General features: G+C 40.1%; 2 protein-coding genes across 4 annotated transcripts in view; both read right to left on the reverse strand.

Moving 5' to 3' along the window:
- LOC145437257 (single-strand DNA endonuclease ASTE1-like) overlaps nt 1-23275 on the reverse strand; it is a 533921-nt gene that overhangs the window by 261828 nt on the left and 248818 nt on the right. The window lies entirely within an intron of this gene.
- Nucleotides 988-15226, reverse strand: LOC145437264 (uncharacterized). Its single transcript, XM_080314460.1, has 5 exons — nt 12448-15226; nt 9940-10070; nt 9308-9578; nt 6468-6580; nt 988-3764 (listed from the first exon to the last, which is right to left on the reverse strand). Exons 1-5 carry the CDS (start codon nt 12626-12628, stop codon nt 3570-3572), a joined length of 891 nt encoding a protein of 296 aa, XP_080170586.1. The 5' UTR covers nt 12629-15226; the 3' UTR covers nt 988-3569.

The following is a 23275-nucleotide window of genomic DNA, read 5'->3' on the forward strand; positions in this document are numbered from 1 at the left end:
TGTTGCCATAAGCTCCCCCTTTCTGATGAGCGGATCACCAACCAGAATGTTACAGGACAAATTTTCAAGTACACCAAATTTAGTCTTAACAATTTAAAGCAGGTTTCAGATATAGATAAATTAGTTAGCGTTGCATTACGACCTGGAATAATACGGACTACAGATGTTGTTATATTAGAGCGGACTGCAGCATTTCCTCACGCACGACTTTACCTTGTAGCGACAGTTGTATTTTGCAGGTTTGCGTTCAACAATATCCACTTCTATTTTGAATTAAAAACGTGCCGTCTACCGATGTTTAAGCATGTGATTTACAGCTGTTAGAGGCATATGAAGTCATGTGAGTTTGATGACTCGTGATATCTCTTGGTTTCTAGCATTGGGATCACGATATCTAATTCTTTAAAACCTTATAGAGTCAAAGCGTAGCCTATACTTACTGTGTCACATGCCCGATGTCCATTTAGCAAACTTCGCCACAAATGGTGACATCATAATTTTGTCTGATAAAATGATACTGATACTTTATCTATACGGTGTAGTAAATCGAGGTAATGGAATTAATTGTATTGATTTAATGACTATCAAACACAAATGAATAACAACTGCCAGTTAATAACGGGGTAAGATCCGGTTTGCATCGTACGCCCGGCTAGTAGCTGGTTATAATATGGAATATATATTGTGAAAAATCGGATCTAACATAGTAAAATCCTTGCACAATGCTGGAGATTTACTTAAGCCACAATAATAATAGCACTGAGGATTTTGAATGATGATAGCAAAGACCAAGATTCCCCAACCGAGATCTATATTTTATTTCATATATGTCAGCAAGCATGCAGTCACACGAAAGAATTTTCAATAGGCAACCTCCTTGGCATGTCGCTAAAAATCCGTGTAATAATACCACTTATATCTAATAGCTGCTTTTTCCAATAGGCATGTTATTCACCAGTATACCCATTTTGCGTATAGATATGTTCAGTTCAGTTCGGTTTATTAACAATTTTTATCAGTTCAATACACCACAAAAATGCGATACAATGAAAAGATAGGAAGATGTCGAAACGACTTGGAGTAGTAGTATTTGGAATCATGCAGACACCCACCTTGGCCTAGGCCCTAGGCGTTATAAAGAGGAGGCATGCACACTGAATGAAAAAAGTAAAAGAAGATAGTAGCCTAATAAAAAGCAAGCGGCAAAAATGGGGTGGTATGTCACGGAAGGCGTGATCGATAGGTTAGGTCGTGGTGAGGTAATCTTGGGGGCGGACTTGTATTTATTTAGTAGAAATTGCTGGTATTTCGACTTGAATGTGGACATGCTTGTCGACTGCCGGATGGCCAGCGGGATACTGTTCCGCACGTCAGGTCCGGCATGTTTGGTAGAGCGATGATTTTTTCGGTCGATCACAGATATGATATGTGGACGACGTGAACGCGCGTGTGTTGTAGGCCTACTTGTGAGGTCAAAACCAATAAAAATGTTGCAAGGGAGCCAGCTCTCGTTCAGGTAGAGAACCTTGGAAAATATCACGTATAGTAGCGCATGAAGGCGGATTTACGCGTTGCATCCCGGAATTGACCCTTATGTACGAACTAGTATTTAGCCTTTATCGCCGCTGAGAAACAAATTCAGTTAACGGCTGGTACAAAAATAATATATGAGCGGGGCCTACGACAAGTTATTGCTTAGACCCCGATATATGAGCTAAGTGTTCGGTAAAATTTTGAGCGGAATGTATTCAATAACTAACTCCCCTCAAACCATTCTGGAATGTTTGGTGATTAAGATGTGAAATAATACATATGGATATGACCTTGTACCGTAATCTGGACGAAGCCGAGCGCCTTTGACCACTATATTCAAAGTATGTATCCTGACTCAGTCCTTTCGTATTTTGCTCGATATGAACTGCTGCGTTTAATAACTGCTGCTGTTAAACCTAGAAATTATATGTAGCCTATTATATTATTTATTTTATGATGTAGCAATGTGATTAACTCAGTTATAGTTGGAATCCATGTTTAGACTATTATTTATAGCGACATTTTAAATTCAATTCGATTTCTAATATAACTGCACGCTCTTTGAACAATACTACTCCAAAAATAACGGGAATTCAATTTCAATGAAGTTTGGAGTGGATGACAGAGCGTGGTCAAAGTATAGCCAGTTGCGGAACTCAAAGTGGAAGCAAAAGTAACTACGAAAATTTCTGCTCAACTGCAAGTAGAAGTAGTGATTTCAAATACATGCCAAAACTATACTTCAAGTATGTATAGCATCATCGCGGTGTCTCATTACTGTTGAATCGGGGATTGCTTTACTTTCGCAATCGCAGGGTGCATCTTCGCAACTAACCCAAAATGACTATAAGGATACTAGGAATATCTGCAATTTCGATCTTTCTCACAATTACCGAGACATGGGGACTATATTCCATCCAGTTGTTGTCATAATTTTACTCACAAAAGTCTTGCAAGTATACCCCAAAAACGAAAATGTCACAAACTCTTAAGTGTAAAAATGAAGAAGCCTATTTTGGCTAAAACTGTTACGTATGGAAGTGAAAGTAGCCCAAAAACATAATCACTAGAGTAAGTATAGGACAAGCAGATAAAATCCCTGCATTTTTGAAGTCATCATCCTCCACCAGCAGCTTTACCGCTATGTTCATGTGAGCAGAGAGAGGATCAAAATTTTATGGTAATATATGGAAGTACCAATATTATAGCCACATTTAAGTCACAAAATTTAACGACCAGATACATATAGAAACTAGATGTATACAGTAAGCCCCCAAGAAGTTGCATCGATTACTATATGGTGGGCTCAAGCTGCAAAGCTGCGCACTTGCGCAACTGCGCAATGCTGACACGGTCTTTGCGCACAAAAAATCTAATCTTCGCACAAAACATTCGACGTGATGACCTTTTTTTAGTCATTACGCACTGTTGTCCAAGGGACCACGCAGTGAGTTGGTGAGTGCGCGCAGACTCGTGAAAAATTTTGAGTGAACATTGCTCAAGATCAGCGTTTATTTGAATGGGAGGGAGCTGAAAGAAATGTTGTTTCGGTCCTGGTTACAACACACAACCACACAAATCCACCGACGTAACATTATAGCGGCTCCTGATCCGGATCGTGACCACCTCTGGTCGATAGGCTTTGCTAGTGTGACGTCATATTGACAGCAAATGTGTCATACCTCATTTTAAAGTCCACTAATGGGCGCTAAAGAGTGTCCGGAATTTGCGTCACAAAAATATGGTAACCCTAAACTAATACATGATCGGCGAGCCTCTTGTTTACCGACGATCCAGTGCAGTCGTTACGTGTGCGTGATACAAAGCTCAAGTGTCGTGTTATGTGGCTCGAGAGAAGGTAAGGTAAGGGATAACCATTTAAGGCGAAATTCGTCGCAGAATCTAGTGACGCACATGTATATTTTTTAAGATCAACTTTGCACGTGGTGCACAGACCTTTCACGGTGATATGCGTCACTTCATTTTTTTGCCATCTATAGTAATAATATATGTACGAAATGAGATTGAAAGCATCGCTAACTCGGATAAGCTGACATAAAAATTACAATGATATTTGTTATTGCGAGTTGTATGCTGCTGCTAGTCCTCTGAGAGGATCCACCAGGATATCTGGAATACCGGACAGTGCTTTGTGCATCGCACGTCCCTCTAATAGCCGGGTTGGATGTTATTCCGCCGCAAGGTACTGAAAGATTGCGATACCCTCGATCCTGAAATAGAACATAATCGCGGGTTTTAGCGTGAACTTACATATTCTTTTTGCGTCCTATAGCTATTTCGACCGTCCTGCCCAATTATAAAACGCGACCGACCATTTAAAACCGGTTATAGTTTATTATGGATTAGCATCGAGCAGCAATATGTCAATATAATGAATGGACTCTTTGCATCACATGTTTGGCAACTATTCTCTCTAGCAATTGGAAAAGTTCCGATTGATTGAACGATATTTCATAGCAACGGGTTAAGCGCAAACGCCTCGGGATAACACTGACATTACCTGCAAAATTCATAACACTACCAACGCCTGGAAACGTCGCGCGTTCAAAATCTAGCGGGTGCCATAATAGTTTAGTAAGGCATTCAATATAGCACATATCAAAACAGTTAATGCCATAATAGCGAGCCATTCAAAATAACCATGTATTAGAAGATATGTTTATTCAAAAGAAGTAGCAAATAGCGACAACTGACACAACAACGTCCACACTCCCCCGCAGCCCTCTAGCTTTACCCCGACCAAAACCCCAAAGACAGCCGCAAGGCTTCGTGCGATGTTCGCATGAAGCCCATCACAACCCCTAACCCTATAGCTGTACCTCTTACAGTAACATGACCCATACCCTAACCCAGAGGTCTCAAACTCAAATGTGCTCGCGGGCCAGTTTTCCAGTTTGACGACGCCGCGGGCCGCAGCATTTATAGGGATAGTCTATGTCTTTCCAAGTAGGTCTTATTTGGCGGGAATTAATTGTTCTATTGAAAATGAGTCGATCCAAAAGACTGACAGTATCGTCAAATGTGATTTACTCTTGTATAAATTCAGGCGTGGTACGAAAAGAATCATCACATTTATAACTATTTGAATAGAATTGTTGTTGTACTTGATATATATTAATTATTACAGCCACAATATGTGTGGACAAATGTATGATGCCATCATAAAAGCTATCGGGTTATAATTTTGCAGCAACTATAAATATTTTGAATTTAACAGATTGATAATAGAGACTGATTTGATATTAAAACATTTTTTTTAGGTTGGGCATTGTAATTCCAATCCAGGATTCCGGTATACTTCTGATAAGTAGGCTAATAATCTCATGGCCAAATATCTTCAAATATAGGAGCAGAAACAAATATAAATATAATATAAATATATTATTGAATGTGTCCTAGTGATTGAAATGTCGGGACGCCGAACGGTTCATTGTTGTTACATCGTTGGAGCGTACCACTACGGTACTCGGTACTTGTAAGTGCCCTTAATAACATGGTTTAGCGACCAAAGATGTAACTGACAGATTGCCAATGGTTACCAAAACTACTTGCTTAGTTCGCGAAATACCAAGCTGCGACCTTCTGATCTATTACTATTCCCCTAATACGCGATTAGTTTGTTGCGTCCATGGTTCTAACAAATTCACGGCATTCCGAGTCACTCCGAGTCCACTCGAGTCATTTTCATTTTGCCATCGAGTTAGCCCGAGTCTGAGTAATTCTAAGAAAGGTCGCGTCCAAGTCCAATTCACAAATTTCAGTCACGAATCGTCTAAGGGTCAGGTTTTATCATCATGAACTGGAAATGGGGCGAAATAGTGAATCTTCCACTGCATGGTAGTGTTTGCAATTGATGTGATAGTGACGTTTGATGAATAGTTTCAGTCTTTCGGGGCAATTTAAGAGGGAATTTTGACTTTATAACCTGAAAAGATATATGTGACACTTAGGTCTATACATTGTCAAAGTATTAAAAATCTAAAATGTAGTCGCGGGCCGCACAAAATGCTGCGGCGGGCCGCGTGTTTGAGACCTCTGCCCTAACCCTAACTGTAAACAAGCTAACCTGACTACATACCCTAACCAACCTAAGCAAACTCGAGCCCCAATCATTCTATTTTGAACGCATTGCTCTTGTGATACTCGCTTTTTTAATACCTCCTGGCTCCTATATTGGACTCGATATTTTGATACTCTTCAGTTAAGTGTCGATCCGAGCGAATGTTGCGCACACGCAAATTCATGTCACGCCCAATTAGCGGATCGACGTTTAACCAAACCAACTTATCATTTGGTCGAAATCTAGTACAGAAGACAAAAGATCCCACTACCATATTTTGGAATATCGACTCTTCCCCTAGCTAAAAGGGATGACTGATGGCAGTGATGAGCAAACGATATCTATATGAGAACATCCCCACAGTTTACCTGGTTTTAAAATACTGATGGTGTTGATATATTTGTTCCTAAACGATGTTTAGACGGATATAGGTTAGGTACAATGCTGTCTGAGTTTTTCCAGAGCATGCGTATATCCTGATGCAGTGGTTCTAAAACTGGGGGACGCCCCCTTGAGGGGCGTGAAAGCATCTGAAGGGGGCGCGAAGCCGTAGTTAGCTGAATTTTTTTTCGAGAACTACGCGATTTAACTCTTGCTTGTGGGGGCATTTATTCTGTCGATTGTCTGAATTTCATAGTGGAGAATTATCTCATCAATAGCCAAGCCTTCAATGCCATCAAACTATCCTTTGGGATTGCTAGCATTCTGATTTCTCTCTTTAACATTTTGCGATATCACGATAAGGGGGCCGCGGAATTTTTCACTATCAAAAAGGTTTGAAAATAAGTTTGAGAACCACTGTCCTAATGTATCGGATGGTTCGTCATAGGTAATCGTTAAAGCATTTACTCACACGTAATATTCGGTTCCGGTGCATTTGGTTTCGGGCGATTTCAACCTCAAAGCAAGTACTGAATAATTCCGTCGGGTAGTTGAAAGCCCAGAGCCACATGAACGAGTACCTGCCTGTGTACAGGTACAATGGGTGTGAGAAATGATGAGACATAAAAACATAGTAAACATAGAAACAATAAGTAAAAATAATAACAATGAGTAAAATAATAACAATGAAAACCACCTGCAACGCAAGGATCGCAGAGCAGAACCGCTATGTTACGAAGACGAGGCTATACTATAAAAAGCTTGGCGAGATCCGAGTACTCCACGCATTATTAAAACCTTTGATCTCTCATCAAGTACATAAACCTAGTGCATATATTGGCTAGCTTTTTCTAGTTGTGCGCATAATCAAACGCTATCATTGAACATAGGCTTGTGATTAAAAAGAAAATGAATTTAAAAACATACGTTTAAAATGAGACGAGTCTATTGCTTAAAACATGTTTATATGTTTATTTTGTTTTGTTTTGCTATGTTGAAATCGGAATGAATACAGAATGGTTTAATTCAGACACTGAACGGAATTCGTGTCTGTAAGTCTGTGAATATAGAGGCTAGAGCAGGGGCGGGCAACATACGGCCCGCGGGCCGGATCCGGCCCGCAAAGGGATTTTGTCCGGCCCGCGGACAGTTTTCCGTCTTACATGATAGTGTGGCCCGCGGCCCCAGTCTTCCGAGATTCCCCACTACTTGCTTACATACGTCAAATTTTAGTGACTGTATGTCATTTTTACGCATGTATGTGCGGCAATCGAGGCTGGAGCTTACGCGTAAATTCGTCGAAGCGAGAAGACTTATTGGTTTATCGGCATTTACGATGTACTCAACCCTAATGTCATTTGTGGTAATCACGGTGTTTGTCGACTACAATGGTCATTTACACCAGGCCGATATTTCTTATTTTTTGATACCGTAACCGTCGACTTGTATAGCACGGTACACTTCTAGGCTTCTGTAAGACACCGCTTATGCCAGGAGTCACCAACTCAAAACGGGTCGGGGGCCACTTTCAAATTTCGTGGAGGCCGCGGGCCGCATGAATTCAATTTCGAGATAAAATAGGCCACATAGTTGAACAACCACGCTATCTCGTTACCTACTAAACCCTAATGAATTGATATCTTGGTAAATTTGGGGTACCGGGCTTATCGAACGCCTTGAAATCTTAATTGAGAATTGCACCGTGTGTTGATTGATCAGAGAAAAGCAGATATGGTGGTGCCTGTATGACAATGCTGTTCTCAAATCCATATTGTTCTCGTAATTATTGACGAGAAATGGCTTTAAAGTTACATTGCTGTCGTTAAAATACATTCAATAAATACGATTTATTCCTTGTATACGTGGATAAATGGGCGAATAATGTATCGATTCAGCAGTCCGGCCCGCCAAGTTTTTAATTTTTCTATAATCCGGCCCGCCGACTGGAGAAGTTGCCCGCCCCTGGGCTAGAGCATCTAATGCAGGGGTGGGAAAACTTTTCAGCTCGCGGGCAGCATTCAAGATGGGAATCCATGCGCTATATAAAACTGGGATAATATAAGCTAAAATTCAACATTGTTATTTGATTATATAGTGACCGACGACAGGTAAATAATGTATACCTATTTGTATATTTAAAACAAACCAAACATTTATTAGAGGATAACGTACACGCGTCAGAAACATTGGCGAGAATTTATAAGCTCGTCGCCTCATTGTCAAAATTAGGATGAAAGCCCTGTTGCCAAATCATAGAAATATGGGTGTAAATTTGAGTTTGTGAGCATCGATCTGTTGATAGATTTGCTGATTGTACTTTTGGTTTAACTCCAGGACACACAATACTGACAGCATCATAACCATGTTACCGTTAAACACGCTTCTATAATAGATAAATAAAATACTTCTACACATACAAACTACGAATCTATTTAACACACTCGCGAATCGGTTATTCCAAGTACTGCACTAAAAGTAATATACTTGCTCGAGTTGCCAATCTAAAATCACACTCGTGGACCGAATTGAGTCGTTTACGTTTCACTTTCTGTGATGTTTAGCAGTCGAAACCTGTCAAGATGCAAGGGCTATCGTGCCATCAATGAAAAAACAAAGTACTATGATAAGAATATAACTTATCATAATCATGTTGAAATATATTAGGAAAAAGATTAAACAAGTATACCCAGAGTAATTTGCGGCCCGCGGGCCAGAGATGAGCATGGATTAGGATTAGGTTTTGAAAAAACAGAATTTGTGAAATTTCGTCGGATTTGGATTGGATTTGGATTAGACATTTTTTATAGAACGGATTAGGATTTGGATTGGATTTACCTATTTTCTGGGAGATTGAAATGTCGTGTGGCGAATGGCGACAAACTTCATTCAGATCAGTTATTAATGTAATTATGGTTACTAAGTTATCTTGAATCAAGTGAATCGTTGGTTGTGAAAGAAAATTTTCGAATCCCTCCATTGCATAAATTAGTATTTTTTCTGAATTTCCAGTTGGAATCGGATTAGGATTGGACATGGACTTGAATATAAAAAAGTTATAGATTAGGATTTGGATTTGGATTTGTAGGTTCGGATTTGGATTGGATTAGGACATAGAAATTTCAAATCCGCTCATCTCTGCCGCGGGCCTTAGTTTGCCCGCTCCTGCTCTAATGTGACCCTCAATCGAGCAAATCAACAGAACTATTGGCGCTGGTTAAAAACTTGTTTTAAACAAGTGTGCTTTTAACACGTCTTGGTTTAAATGGTGCCCTACATCGGACCGGTTTGTTTTTGGTAAAAGAGCGAGCTCACCTGGATCCAAGTCCAGCGGAACGTTAAAGCTGTATGTGGCTAGTGACTGGTCCTGATTCAGACAGAAGTCGGGACCATTTTGAAATCCTGGCTTCGGATAGGTCCGTGATAGCTGATCGTTGCCAACTGGCGATACGCCCAGATCAAAGACCAAATTCTTTCGGTATTCGGACAGAGATATTTCTCTATTCACGTTTACAACACTGCGATATATCCAGTTTCCAGTATCCGGAATATAGGCATTTGTACAGTCAGCATCGCCGCCATGTCCCTGTATAAGCATTGCGTTGCAGGTAATACGAATTGGTAAGTTTGTTTGATTCCTTTGTACTTTTCCTTATTCACGATATCTATATATCTATAATGGGTATCCAATCCACTATCCATATAAATAGAAAGCTATAAAATATTGTGTCGCTGGTGATTTAGAATTTAGATGCACAAGTGCACCCAGGTAGGTATTCAGCTTGATTAGGCTATGTGTAAATAAGAGGGCGCGTGTACATATAAGATCGTTACATAATCTTCTGTAATCTCTCAATAATATGATAACGAAGAATATACGAACATAATATATACTGTTTTTATCGTACTGATACCCTCGCACTATGTGAGATGAATACTTGTGATACCTTCATAGGATGAGCCAAAACAACTTGTTGTCCCGGGTAATATACCGCCATCGGGTATTCCGAATCGTAATGGACTCGATCATTTCTCCTCACTCGGCAGGGTGCGTCCTCAGCGGGCTCGTGATCATAACCTAAGCGCAAATGGTGACATTTTGTAAATATGTAGGCCTATTTGCAAATCTTTTTGCAGTCAGATTACTGTGAGTAATCAAGCTGAAGCGAAACTTCAATAAGTTATAGATTATACAGTGAATATAAAGAAGCTGCATAAAGGGGTATTGAACTTGCCGATGCAATCGCAAATTTCGAGCCTTAGCGTAGTCAGGGGAAGTAAGCCAATACATGCAGCGCTAACGCAGAGGCGTCTGTATACTACGAAACCAGTGATTCTCAAACTGGGGTCCACGAGACAATTTTTAGGACCACTGGTTTAGTAAATAAATTCAAACGATCGAACAAAATATTGGAATATAAAAAATTTCAGGCAACTTATAGTTAAACCAAACTCGATGGTGGCCCGACATCATATCGTTAATCAACATAAAATAGAGTATTTTGGTGCAGAATTATTCAATTTTATCATCGGCATTTTGGTACTGAGTATTTCAGCGCCAGGACACACGAAGACATATGAAGGTTTGCCAAAACGACCACTGGCGATAAAGCCTTTGCCCAAAATTATCATCGCATGTTGGGGGGAACCATCGATATTGCTATGTTTGTTCAGTTCAGGCACCGAATAGTCTTAAGATAAGCCTCGCGCGGTACAAATGCGACCCGCGGAGGTAAATCATGCTTCCCGTGCTGTGATGCGAATTGAAATGGAATTTTCCCTTTAGTTTAGACCGGTAAGTGTGGGCGATTGCAATATCTTTCGAGTAGCGTCAATCCTTACCGAGTTTACGAAATAACAACATGCTACAACAAAGTAATTTTTAATGTCGGCAAAATTGATTCCATAACTCTAGAAAACCTCGTTCTTCACGCGACATGACAATGACTGCTCAGTGCATTGTGCACACATGATTTTCATAACACTGGTTGGTGCTTACGAAGCCGATAGAAACAAATTAGTAAGTCTTGTGTGTTGCAATTAGCTATTTCGGCTCGTTCGTGAATCAGGCAATACCGTTTCGGATGTTCAAAGGGAAGTGACGGAATCACACGCAGGGTTAGACGAGTCTGAAGGATTTATCCCCCAGAGATTAGGTTGATCGCCCCATGAAGGCCAAGGCCACCGTTTTCAGGGGTTGAATGTGAATTTGAACCGGATGAATTTGATTCACATTATTAGAGCTGCGTTCTGAAATACTCAACCTAACATGGCCGAGCTGGTCGCAAAAAGTCGGCTTCCATTGACGCCATTAAATCAACCATATTGTTTTGTGTTGATTTTGTAAGGGACCTTGAGTCATTTAAAAAGATTTCCAAGGGATCGTTTCGCTAATTTTTGGACAAGTTTGAGAACTACTGTCCTAAACGGATGTCAAGTGTAAAATTACTCCACAGCCTTTCACTACATGGTAAATAATCACGAGTGGCCCTATCCATTAGCCGTTTTCTGATCATTGTCGCATGTCACAATAATATTTCAATCTATCGAAATAAGAAATTTATTAAACGAAGAAAGCCCGAGCGATATTAAATTGCCAGACTTGATGCGTAGCCTATACTTTGTTACTGATATTTTCGTGGTTTCATTTTTTTCGAAGTTGAGCGCTCCAAAATTTGAACAAAACGCATATAACTTATATATACACAGGCGTAAAAAGGTGAATTATATAGATTTGTTTAATGAATTGCCATATTTTCATGATCATATTCGTCTTTATTACTTCCTGTTAGGTACATTTCCTACAGAAACGTCATTCGAAAATGACGAACCGGACCATTTTTGCAGATCTATTTAATCCAATACTGACATCTCCCTTTCGAAAACTCAATATGGGCACTTCTGACAAGACTTCTCAATGGATTGATCACAACTATGAGTAAAAGCTAGGGTTGAAGTGAATCTGGACAATTAATAATTGCATTGTAGAAAAATACGGCCATCATGCACTAATTATAACTCAGAATTTTATATATACATATAATGGTGGTAAATGAGGTGATTTATTTGTATATTCTTTCTGGAAGCAATAAGTCACTTATGGGCGCAGCCACGAGACATTAAAGGAAATCCCGCCCATCTCGAATTGGTGATTAGGATATTGTGACGTCGCCACGGTTTATTTCATCCATAAGGGAAGCAGGGGGCGTATAATGCGCAAAATGACACCGTCATGGCACGAATGGGAACTGGCGCAGCGGGGTCAGCGGACTAGTTTGAATAGGTCAATGAAGAGCCAATGAAATATTAGTGTCTTTAGTTCAAGATCAATAAACATTTGTCAAATTATATAAATATCTAATTGACTTATCAGTTATCACCCAATGTCAGGAAATGTCAAAGAAAAGAAAGAACGGTGAAAATGTATTTCATTTGATTTTACTTAAGTATCTCACCCGATTCTTCGCCGAATACCACGTCAGTGTGGAGAAATTTGTTCGCTGCTCGTGGGTATCCCCTACATTTGTGCGAAATGTAGTCCCGTGCATTCTTCTCTAGATAGTCAGTGCACACTAGCCAGCTGTGGGCATTCGTCCCGCCCACAACGAAGGCGAATATGATTAGGTAACTCCGCATTTGTTCATCCAGATGTCAATATCATTTTTTTAATATGCCAATCTTGCTATATACATATACATTATTTTGAAATAATTCATGCAATCCGCTGATGTTGTACGATTTAAAGCAGGGGTTGTCAACTAATATCGGGTCATGGGCCACTTGTCAAATTTCTTAGAGTCCGCGGGCCGTATGAATTCAATATCGAGTCGTGAGGTTCACGTTCGCGTTCTGTGTGTGAACCTCCGAAATTTAGAGGTTCACGTTCACAAACGAACCCTGGTAGGTTCTGCACTGTGAACCAATTTCATATATTACAATATTCACTTCACTATAACATCTTTGGTTGAAATTTATTGCACTTCAACTGCGGACCACTCTATGCATGGCACTGGAAGCATAAAAATATCAACACTAAACGAGCATGCACCTTGACAATCTCAAAAATTTTACTTGCTTTGTTACAAAAGTTTGCTCGAATATTTAGTGACCAACTGCTGTGAGCTTGACCCGCAATCACACAACATCAAGAGCAAACTACACTACGTGTTGGTAGTCAGCGAGTGATGCTCATTCAACCAATCAATGAAATTGATATCGACGTAAAAATGACGTATCTGACGTAAAAAATGTAGCGGGCGTACGGGGTTAATCTTGATTTCATATGTTTATTGTAACATAAAAACCAAATCCGTGCGATTGGGGTGTTGGCTACTACCGTATAACTTGTTAATGGAGTGATATCGGTAGCAAGTATAGAATCCCGTTTTACACTCTGCTCCATATCAAGACTCACTCAGACGCCGAATACATTGTCTGGTCTTGCCCGTACCGTTAAGGCGTAAGCTTATATTCCCTTGCAAGTCCTCATCGAAATTGTTGGCAAAGCGACGAAAGATATTGATTTTATGGGATTATAATATCATTTGATTGCCCCAGTTGATACATTTGGCGATGTTTAAAACGTCAATATGTAGGCCTACTTCAGCATTGTAGCATTATGTGGCCCGAATCGTCGCTAGTTATCGTGTGCATTAATATAGGCTATCACTTCACTGAAATGTAGGGTTGGAATTTGCAATATGACGTCACGTGACGTCATGAGGTTCACGTTCGCGTTCACACAGAACCTTTGAAAAAGGTTCGCGTTCACACGAACCTGAACCTTTCAGAGGTTCACAGCATTATCGAGATACAAAAGGCCACACAATTTGACAGCAAAGTTTTTAAAACTATACATTAGTACAACGCTGTGCTCTCTAACGCGGACGACGGGCATAGTTACTACAAAATAAATAATATTTTATTAAATAAGTACAAATACAACAAAAATATCATGATCATTACTTTCATTTTATATTGAACTATGAGCTGTGCGCGATACTTTACAACACTTTTCAGCGACTTAAGAATCGATATTGAGTTTATCTACAGACGCGGTAGCCTACTTGCTAGAACACAATCTCCTCGTAAAGCCTGATCTTGTGGGTAAGCCCCAAGTCGTTTACTAAGCGTCTCGGTTTTGGCAGTGTCTGTTCAATTGCATGTCAAGGCAATCTGCCCAATTGCCCATTCATATCAGCTAACTATTCCTCCGTGGAATGTTATTACCATCGCCGAAGCCGTATCAACTATTAATGAGGAATAGTGATGGCGGGCACAAGAGAATAGCTAATTTTCAACAACAACAATAACAAGATTTTTAAACCGAAATCAATTTCAGCATTTTAAAATGCTTTACTAAGCGTTCTTCCGAAATCTCAAGTCAGGCCGCGGGACGCAAAAATGAACATTCAGGCCGCGTGCTGGTGACCCCTGATTTAAAGATTATATTTATTTAAAAACTAGTTAACTGTATCAATTACTGATGCTTTTATTGAAGTAATCAGTACTGTATACCGGATTGTATTTCATACCTTCTAATTGCATGTGCCATAAACATATGAAGACAGTATTTGGCAGTGCACACTATCGAGTGCATACGCTTTGCTCTTGACAACTATACTGCATGGTCCTTTATTGCTTCACAATATCTGCTTAATTGAGATACTGTATATTGGGCTTATTTCATAACATGCATTTATACATTTCACATAAATTCATGAGTAGCCTATAACGCATTGGCGGTTCTTATTAATGTTTCTCACTCAGATCGCATGTTATCATGGAAGTCGTATCGGGTGCTTCTTGGGAATTTCGAGATAACGCGTGACAATTTTATACGTTAACCATTCCTTTATCGATACCATACTTGACTGAGCCGCCGTCATCAAAATATATTCCGTTCTAAACGGCAATACAGACGTTTATTGAATGCAAATACTTTCGGCGAATCCGGAATTTTTGGTCGTTCGTTTGAGGACATGACCTGTGGATCTTTAGTTCGATATATTTCGAGATCAGCTCTATGCATTGCTGATATCACACTATTGCCGACAACCCTGCGTATGACTAATACCAACACCGACAGCAACTATATTCTCTTCTGGAAGTAGCAGGAAGCCTACTATAGAAAAAATAATGTACGATCGTTGCAATAGAGCTAACAAAACATTGGTTCATTCAGGACGCATCTTCTTTACCGAGAAATTTACGTAGCAGCTATAACTGACTGCAACTGTTACTATGTCTTCCGCATTGTTACCTTTCCGAGTTCTATCTGATCTTTGTAAAGAATGCTATTTGTCTCTTCATGGATACCAGTGTGACAGCATATAGCCTGGGGCTTTATTTCATTAAACACTGGATTCATTGGTCGACTACTTCTGGCAGTGACATTGGGTCACACGCTGCTAGTACATTTATTGAGTCTTTTTCACGTTTCATGCCGCATGCATTTCAAGGGGCTCGAACAAAATACCACTCCACATCCACAGGAAAAAAAACTTCAAACAGTATCGATTTATTGAGTCGAATTAATCGAATAAATGACGATAAAAGCGTTTCCGTGCTGTATGATATCTCTTTTGCGTGATATTGCGGATTTTTTACCACAGTTGCTGCAATTGATGTGATATCGGCTACAATCTCCGTATACATATAGAGTATATGGCTTCAGGCCTTCCATAAACTATCCCCATTGAAAGCTGTGAGTTTTGTTTTTCTACTACCGTAATTTTGTAATCGTACACATTCGTTTTTATCGACCTTCCTTATCACTTATTCAGAAAAGAATTATTCAGACACCTTATCTCCTATTACTGACACCACTTGTCCCACCCATTTTCCATGTTATTGTTATTGTTATTATTTATATTATGCTATGTTGAATTTGATAATCCCAACCAACTGCAACCGAATTTATAAAGAATATCTGTGATTGTTAATGCAGGGTGTCATCAGACTAGTTGACCCTACCCAGAGTCATATCGATTACACCCTGTCCTACATCGTTAAGTTCTTGTTATAATTTCATGCGTCAATGTTATTTTCGTTTCGGTTGGACAAATCAATAAATATTTCTCTCTCTCTCTCTCTGTAATTTACTTACGTCTGCTTCGATACAACATATTTCGGTAAAATGACACATTGTATAATATACTGTAAAAAATGAGTAAACAATATTTATTTATTCATTGTCCAGAACAAATTTCCACATGTATATTGTATACATGGTTACTGCACAGAATAAAATACTTTTCCGAGATGCTGAGTACGATGACAATTCAACTTTCCGAGATGCTGAGTACGATGACAATTCAACTTCTTCAAATGAATGGCAGCAAGTGTAGGGAAACATGACCAATGCTTGTGTGAAAAGATTACTCACAAGGAGAACCCGGAAAAGAATACTTCCATATAGTTTGCATGACAGCTAATAACTGCAACATACCACTTCCACGTTACTTCTGATTCGGGATTTTTGTCGATCTCTTTCCCAAGAACATGAGCACTAAACAGAGCTTTTATTTGCAACAATGGAACTCGGGGATCTCTTGACCTTTCGGCACGCGGAAGTATAAAATCCTTCGTTTCTTTTGAAAGATATATGTCTACGGGCCTATGTACGTAAATGTAAATCGACTATATGTATATGACTGCATATAAGCTGCTCGCAAAGATTTTGTCGAAGCAGTTGGGAATAGGAGTTGGTATAATCGGGATCATCTTTTTTAAGATATTATATAGGCGCATAGCCAGACTAATGTAACATAGGGCAAGCAATAATCAAAACATGGCAGGAAACGAATTTTGGCAACGAGCCGCGTGTACTTATGACGCCATAGGTAACGTGACGTCACATGGTCGAAACTCCGATTGGGAAGTGAGCAGTGAGCACTCATCTCACCATCATTCGCCGTTGAAGCTTAGCCACGAACAGGACTGAAACAGCACTTCGTCAGCCCCCCCAAAACGTTTGTCTTGCCCCCCCCCCCCATAGGGTGATAAACCAAGCTTGTGTCGCCTAACCGCGAAAGTTTTCTATAATTCATGATTAACTCGGTTAATATCATCGGGAATTGCATATATATTGCTTTCTATTTTTATCCCCTCTCTGCTCACGTAATCAGATTTACCCGTAGAGCCGAGTGAGGTGCCTTGGAAAATGTAGGGTTCGTAGATAATAATTAAACATATTTGGGTGGACTGGTTGGTAAAATGACTTCGTTTCATGATGCTATTTTGAGGCCTCCTGTCTTCTATGTCAAAAAAGGATATTGAAATCGCCCAAATCTACTAAACTGACAGACTCACACGATTTCGAATTGGTTTTTCTTCATTGGCAAATAATTTTTCTCTGCGGGATGGTATTTGTCCTGTGGGATTCAGATTACAAGGACAGGAACATTCGTCGCCAGCCATTTAGGCGCCTAATTGCGTATATTTCAAAGTTTTCGCTCAGTATACGCGCAGTCCTGTTCGGCCAAGATGTTCCCGTTGCCGATCGTTCTGGCACACTTCTTGGGCACAATATACATGGCCTAAAACGTCATGTCTTGTTGCGTTGTGGCGCTGTAATGGCCGACGCCGAAATGCCTATTTACAGAAATCAGACGTGTTTTTTTTTGGAGGAAGGGTACCCAATAATCAAGATAATTGGCAACACGAAATCGAGCGCAGTGCGGAAAATCTTTGAAGAAGTTGCGTAAATTTTCAAAAAAAAAACTTAATAATTTATGGTAATTCACGAAATAATTTTGGGTCCCGTTCGAGCTCGCCCCCCAATTGGAGGGTTTGGGGTGCGACAGTCACCATTATTGTTGGAGGATAAATGAGGCGGTAATCTCTGAGAGCGTGCGAAATGTTTGGATCGAATTTCATAAATTTCAAATTGCAAAGTCGACATCGAAATGCATTTTGCTTTTTGAAGCAATTCGTTTTAGGTATTTGAAAATAGCACTCAGTTGCATAGTATCACACAACATTCTAATGTCGCTGCCAAACATCATGCTCTTGTTGGCTACCTGGTTAACGAACGCTCCGCTTGTATACTCAAAATGAAGGATACATGCACGTCCGAAGCCACTTGACACGTACAATGGACACTGACACATAGACATACCATCAGTGTTCCAAGTAGTATAATCCACACTCACTAATTGTTTTGCTGCATTTCATACAAGAACCATTGAATAAAATAGTAGCAATCGTAATTTATATATGCCTACTTATACTCACTATTACGTGCGGCATGGTAGGCAAGTGAGGCACTGCTTCACCAGTCGCCTGGATGTGTGCAGAAAATTGTGAACGCCTTCAATGATTATATTGATATTTACCGTCGATGTCCATGAACAACTTAATTTGAATAATTTTTCAGCCAACATAACCAATTTTCATATTTATTGTTCAAAAATACAGCGCGAAACGAGAGGTGAGGCACACGGGAGGCACGGGCGGGTCGCGCCTCACCTGCCACATTGTAATTCGTCATAAACAGCTCAGAATTCGTTATAACTGGTATCTCTCAAGTACTATTGTCGCACCATGAATCTAACCCTGATCTTTTTCAATCAGAGATGACCGCAAGTAGAGTTGCATTTAAAACCAAAAATTTATTTAAAATAAGCATGTTTAAAACATGCCCTTTGTTTTTATTTTTCTAAGCCATGCCGTCACGGATATTCAATTGTGACGTCATAGTGAATTGGTATTGAAAATTGAAAATCTAGGGTAAAAATAGCTCCTTTGACGAAATATCTACGTACTATAGCTGTTGAACCGACTAGTTTTAGGGTTCCAACCATCCCATATCGTAGACGTCGGCTATATCGGGCGGGTAGGCTCATTCAACATGTTTTTTGGGGAGTATTTACACAATTATGGCATGATTTTACAACTTGAAAAAACACGGTTTTTGTAAAGGCCTTCGTTTAAAACGCTGTTTAAAACATGTTTTAAATAAAGTGTTTTAAACAATCATTTGTTTTAAATGCAAGCCTAACCACAAGTGAGCACTTTTGACAGCGAAATAAAGTAATGGTAAAGGGAAGGACCTCGACAGTAAGCTCCCGCGGGTCGAATACGACGTGGAATGCTGATGTGACAAACTTCAGGACGGGAGAATTGGAAGCTATCGACGTGATTATCACGATTGTTACACTTTGGACCGCGGCATGTTTGGTTTCATTCGGGGAAGTTAAGAAGAAATTTGGACTGAATACCCAAGATAGAAGACTATTTACTTTTTGCACTTGCGCCGTGGTATTCGGGGTGATAAGACTTCCTATTGACATCGCCATGTTTCATGCCAGGTTAACGAGTAGGACGTGTGAAATTTTCGCTGACATAAGCACTGTATTCACTGCGGTTACCGGAATACTTTATTACATGTTTTTATGGTATCGTCAACACGTTATAAACTCTCATCCCATGCTGGGGTCAAGCTCAAAATTGATTAAGTGTATCAGTGTTTGCGTTTTTATTGCCGCCCTAGTATTCCCGATGGTGTACTTTTTTCACAGCGTAGTGCCTAATACCTATGGAATCGTACCGCATTATGGATGCTCGGAGATAAAGCAATATGATAATTCCAATGATTTACAAGCTTTACCGATTTTTATCTCGGTTGCTCTGTTTGTCGAGCAAGGCTTACTATTGGTCTTGTTCTTACACCCTATGTGTGTAATAAGGCGGCGACGGAAAAGCGTTGGAATTGCTGGTATCAACGTTGCTCTTTCGAAAACCGTTAATAGATGTGTTGTATGTTTCGTAATAGTAGTGCTCACGGACTTCATGGCAGGCGGATTGAACACACCCTCCTGGTTTCCGCCATCCTACGTTTTTGTGCGCACTATCACAAATGTGGACATAATGATCGGTCAATTAACGATTGTAGCAACGTTTGATTATTTTGGAAGATTGATGTGTTTTCCGCTGTCGGCCTGTCTAGCTCGTCTATGACGTTACTCATAAGGCGTTTCCCAATGAATGACTGCTAGTGTTGCATGCAGGCTGAACTTATCAGTAAACGACTGAACATATATGCTATATACTTGTGTGTTTCGTCCTTCTCAAACTTTATTGAATCATTTGGAATTTGGACGCTTCCCAGTGTTTCCGAAACCATCTTTTAAAATGTAATATGAAAAATGTTCATGAATATCATGTGATGCTAAGCGATTTGTCTGATAAATATATGGTTACCATACGTCCTCTTTTAAGAAGATTTGTCCTATTTTTTGACTTTGTTGAAAGTGTCCTCGGATGACGCCCTTTTGTCCTCATTTATGAGATTTTGTCCTCTTTTTTGAGAATTTTGGTCATATTTATAGCAAAATCCGACTGAGATGCCGTAAAGCGGCACCGAAGTGACGCTCCGGCAGGTATTTTGGGAGCTTAGCGGGAAGTTGACCTTTTTTTCAGTCAACCGACCCCGATGTGGGTAAAATTTACCATTTCTTTAGAATTCTCCTCCGGTTTTGCCAGTCTGAAAATTCCGAAAAAGTGTCCTCTTTTTAGATTTCCAAAATATGATAACCCTAGATAAATATATCATGCAAAATAGCACTAGTGGTGTGGCTGTATTTTTGGTTTACTATGTTGCTAGCAAAAACGCATGCCCAAAATATATACTGACTATATATTGACTCCGCATATTATTGCCAACTCGAAATTCCCTTCTTAAGCTGTTGAAGGTTCATTCAGGCTCCTCATTGCAATCCAACCGCAGGAGAAAGCCTATCAAGAAAGTGGGTCGTGCTTCAAGTCGGCACGTCAAGAATCACAAATACAAATATCGGCCTCATAGTCTGGTGTGAAATGTCGAAACACCATGTATATTATGTATATAAAACACCAACAAGTTTTGAGCACACGAAGCATAAATATTAGGGATGGTGTGAACGTGAGGTTCACGTTCGTGTTCTGTGTGTGAACCTCGGAAATTTAGAGGTTCGCGTTCACAACAGAACCTTGGTAGGTTCTGCACTGTGAACCTTTTTGGTAAATTGTAATTTGCACTTAATTATAAGATCTTTGGTTCAAGTTTATTGCATTTCAACTGTGGGTCACTCTATGCATGGCGCTGGCAGCATAAAAAATCAACACTAAACGAGCATGCACCATGACAACCTTAAAAGTTTTACTTGCGTTTTTGTTGCCAAAAATTTCTCGAAATATCCAGCTTTCCGTTTGTGAATAATTAGTGACTCTCTGCCGTGAGCTTGACTCGCAATCACACAACATCACGAGCGATATACGTAGTCAGCGAATGATGCTTATTAAACCAATCAATGACATTGATATCGTTTTCTGATGTAAAAAATCGAGCGGGCGTATGGGGTCAATCTCGACTTCATATCTTTACTGTATCATTAAAACCAAATCCGTGCGATTAAGGTGCTGGCTACTGCTATATAACTTGTTGTTTATGGTATCGGTAGCGAGTATAGAAACCCGTTTTACACTCTGCTCAATATCAATGTAGCAATACTCAGTGGCGTAGCAGCCACTTGGCGGTTCCGGCTCTGCGCCAGGGGCGGCAGGCTCCAAGGGGGCGGCAAAATGATGCTGCACAGTGAGAGAGAAAAATATGGTCTATTCTTTGTCGCCTGCACCATCGAGATGCTTTCACGACGGAGATGCGATACGGACTTCATAGTAACGTCATCTAGTCTGCACCCCGTTTTTTTCTCCTCCGTGATTGCTGAGCACCGAGCGGGATAACCGCGGATACCAGTTTTCGAGTTTTTGGTCTGACCCGGCCGGGGATCGAACCCACGACCTACCGATCAAGACAGCCATCACCATTACACTACTTCTACTTCGTTCGGTACAGTGTACACAGCCGGCTAAAAGAAGCGTAATTGGTAGTCCTATAGCTGGCGTCTCGTGAGCTAAAATTGAATCAAACATGTCTCAATCGAATGCTAGTGTCGCACTGATTCCGGAAACACGAATTAATATGTTAACATGGCGATGGAACCACTCCAAAATAGCCGTCAAGGCCGATTGTTCGGAGAGTTCACAGAAAAAGGAGAATGCCTGGCGAACAATCAGAAGATGCCGGCCTCAGTGTTGTTGAAAAAGTTAGACGATGCATGTTTCAAGCTTTGGACAGATTTAAGCTTGAAGCTGAAACTAGATTTACCGGCATATACCACTTAAATGATATGTTTAGATTTTTGAATGCCCACGTGCTCCTGCGAAGCAAAAGTCACAATTTATTCACCAGCGCTTTTAGAAGCACTTAGGACGAGGAGGTGAACTTTTTGGAGTTAGCTGCGAAAATTGTCATGCCTTATACTTTCGAATTAGGGATCATATAAACCAGAAGATTGCTAGCTTTTCGTACAAACCAATATGAGGCCTCTGGGACGTACACAAATTAAGATATGATCATATTAAGTTGTTCAACTCGAGATTTTAAAAGGGCTAAGAGGCTGGTGCAGAGCGTTTGATCGTAGTGCAACAGCGTTTGATGTTTTACAGTGGTTAGTTAATGCAAAGCTACTTGATTCGACACCATATTTATGCTCGTGTCGGAAACTTTATCTGACCATTGGTGTTTCAATTGCGAGCTGTGTGAGGAGCTTCTCAAAGCTCAAACTCATTAAGTCTTATTTACGTTCTACCATGAATGATGATCGGCTATCAGCTCTATTCGTTCTGTCTATAGAAAGAGACTAAGTTCAAACACTTGAATTTTAGGATATTATCGCTGATTTTGCTTTGAGGCGGCTATTGATTTTCTATTTGCACAATACATTCGTTCGCTATTTCTTGTCTTCATTATTTTTGGCCTTGTGAACGTTGAGACGGTGAGGCTGAGACGCGGCATACTATTTGTAATTAATTACTTTTATTGACAAGATTGCTTGAACAGTCGGAATTTGCTGCGGTCTACTTAGAGGGGGGCGGCATTTTTAGCGAGACCCCTACTGGAGCCAGGGGCGGCACCACATGCTGCTACGCCAGTGGCAATACTCAGATTCCGAACACATTGTCCGGTCTGGCTAAGACCATTAAGGCGTAAGCTTATATTTCCTGGTAAGTCCTCGTCGAAATTGTTGGCAAAACGACGAATGTATTGATTTTATGAGATTATTATATCCTTTGATAACCGCGGTTGATACATTTAGCGACGTTTAAAACGCCAATATGTACTTCAGCAATGCGACATTATGTGGCCCGAGTCTTCGCTAGGTATCCTGTACAATAATATAGGCTATCACTTCATTGAAAGATAGGGCTGGAATGAGCAATATGACGTCACGAGGTTCA

The sequence above is a fragment of the Botryllus schlosseri genome, chromosome 4, assembly GCF_051294905.1.
Source record: "Botryllus schlosseri isolate E-star chromosome 4, Bs_hap1, whole genome shotgun sequence".
Classification (NCBI taxonomy): Eukaryota; Metazoa; Chordata; class Ascidiacea; order Stolidobranchia; family Styelidae; genus Botryllus; species Botryllus schlosseri.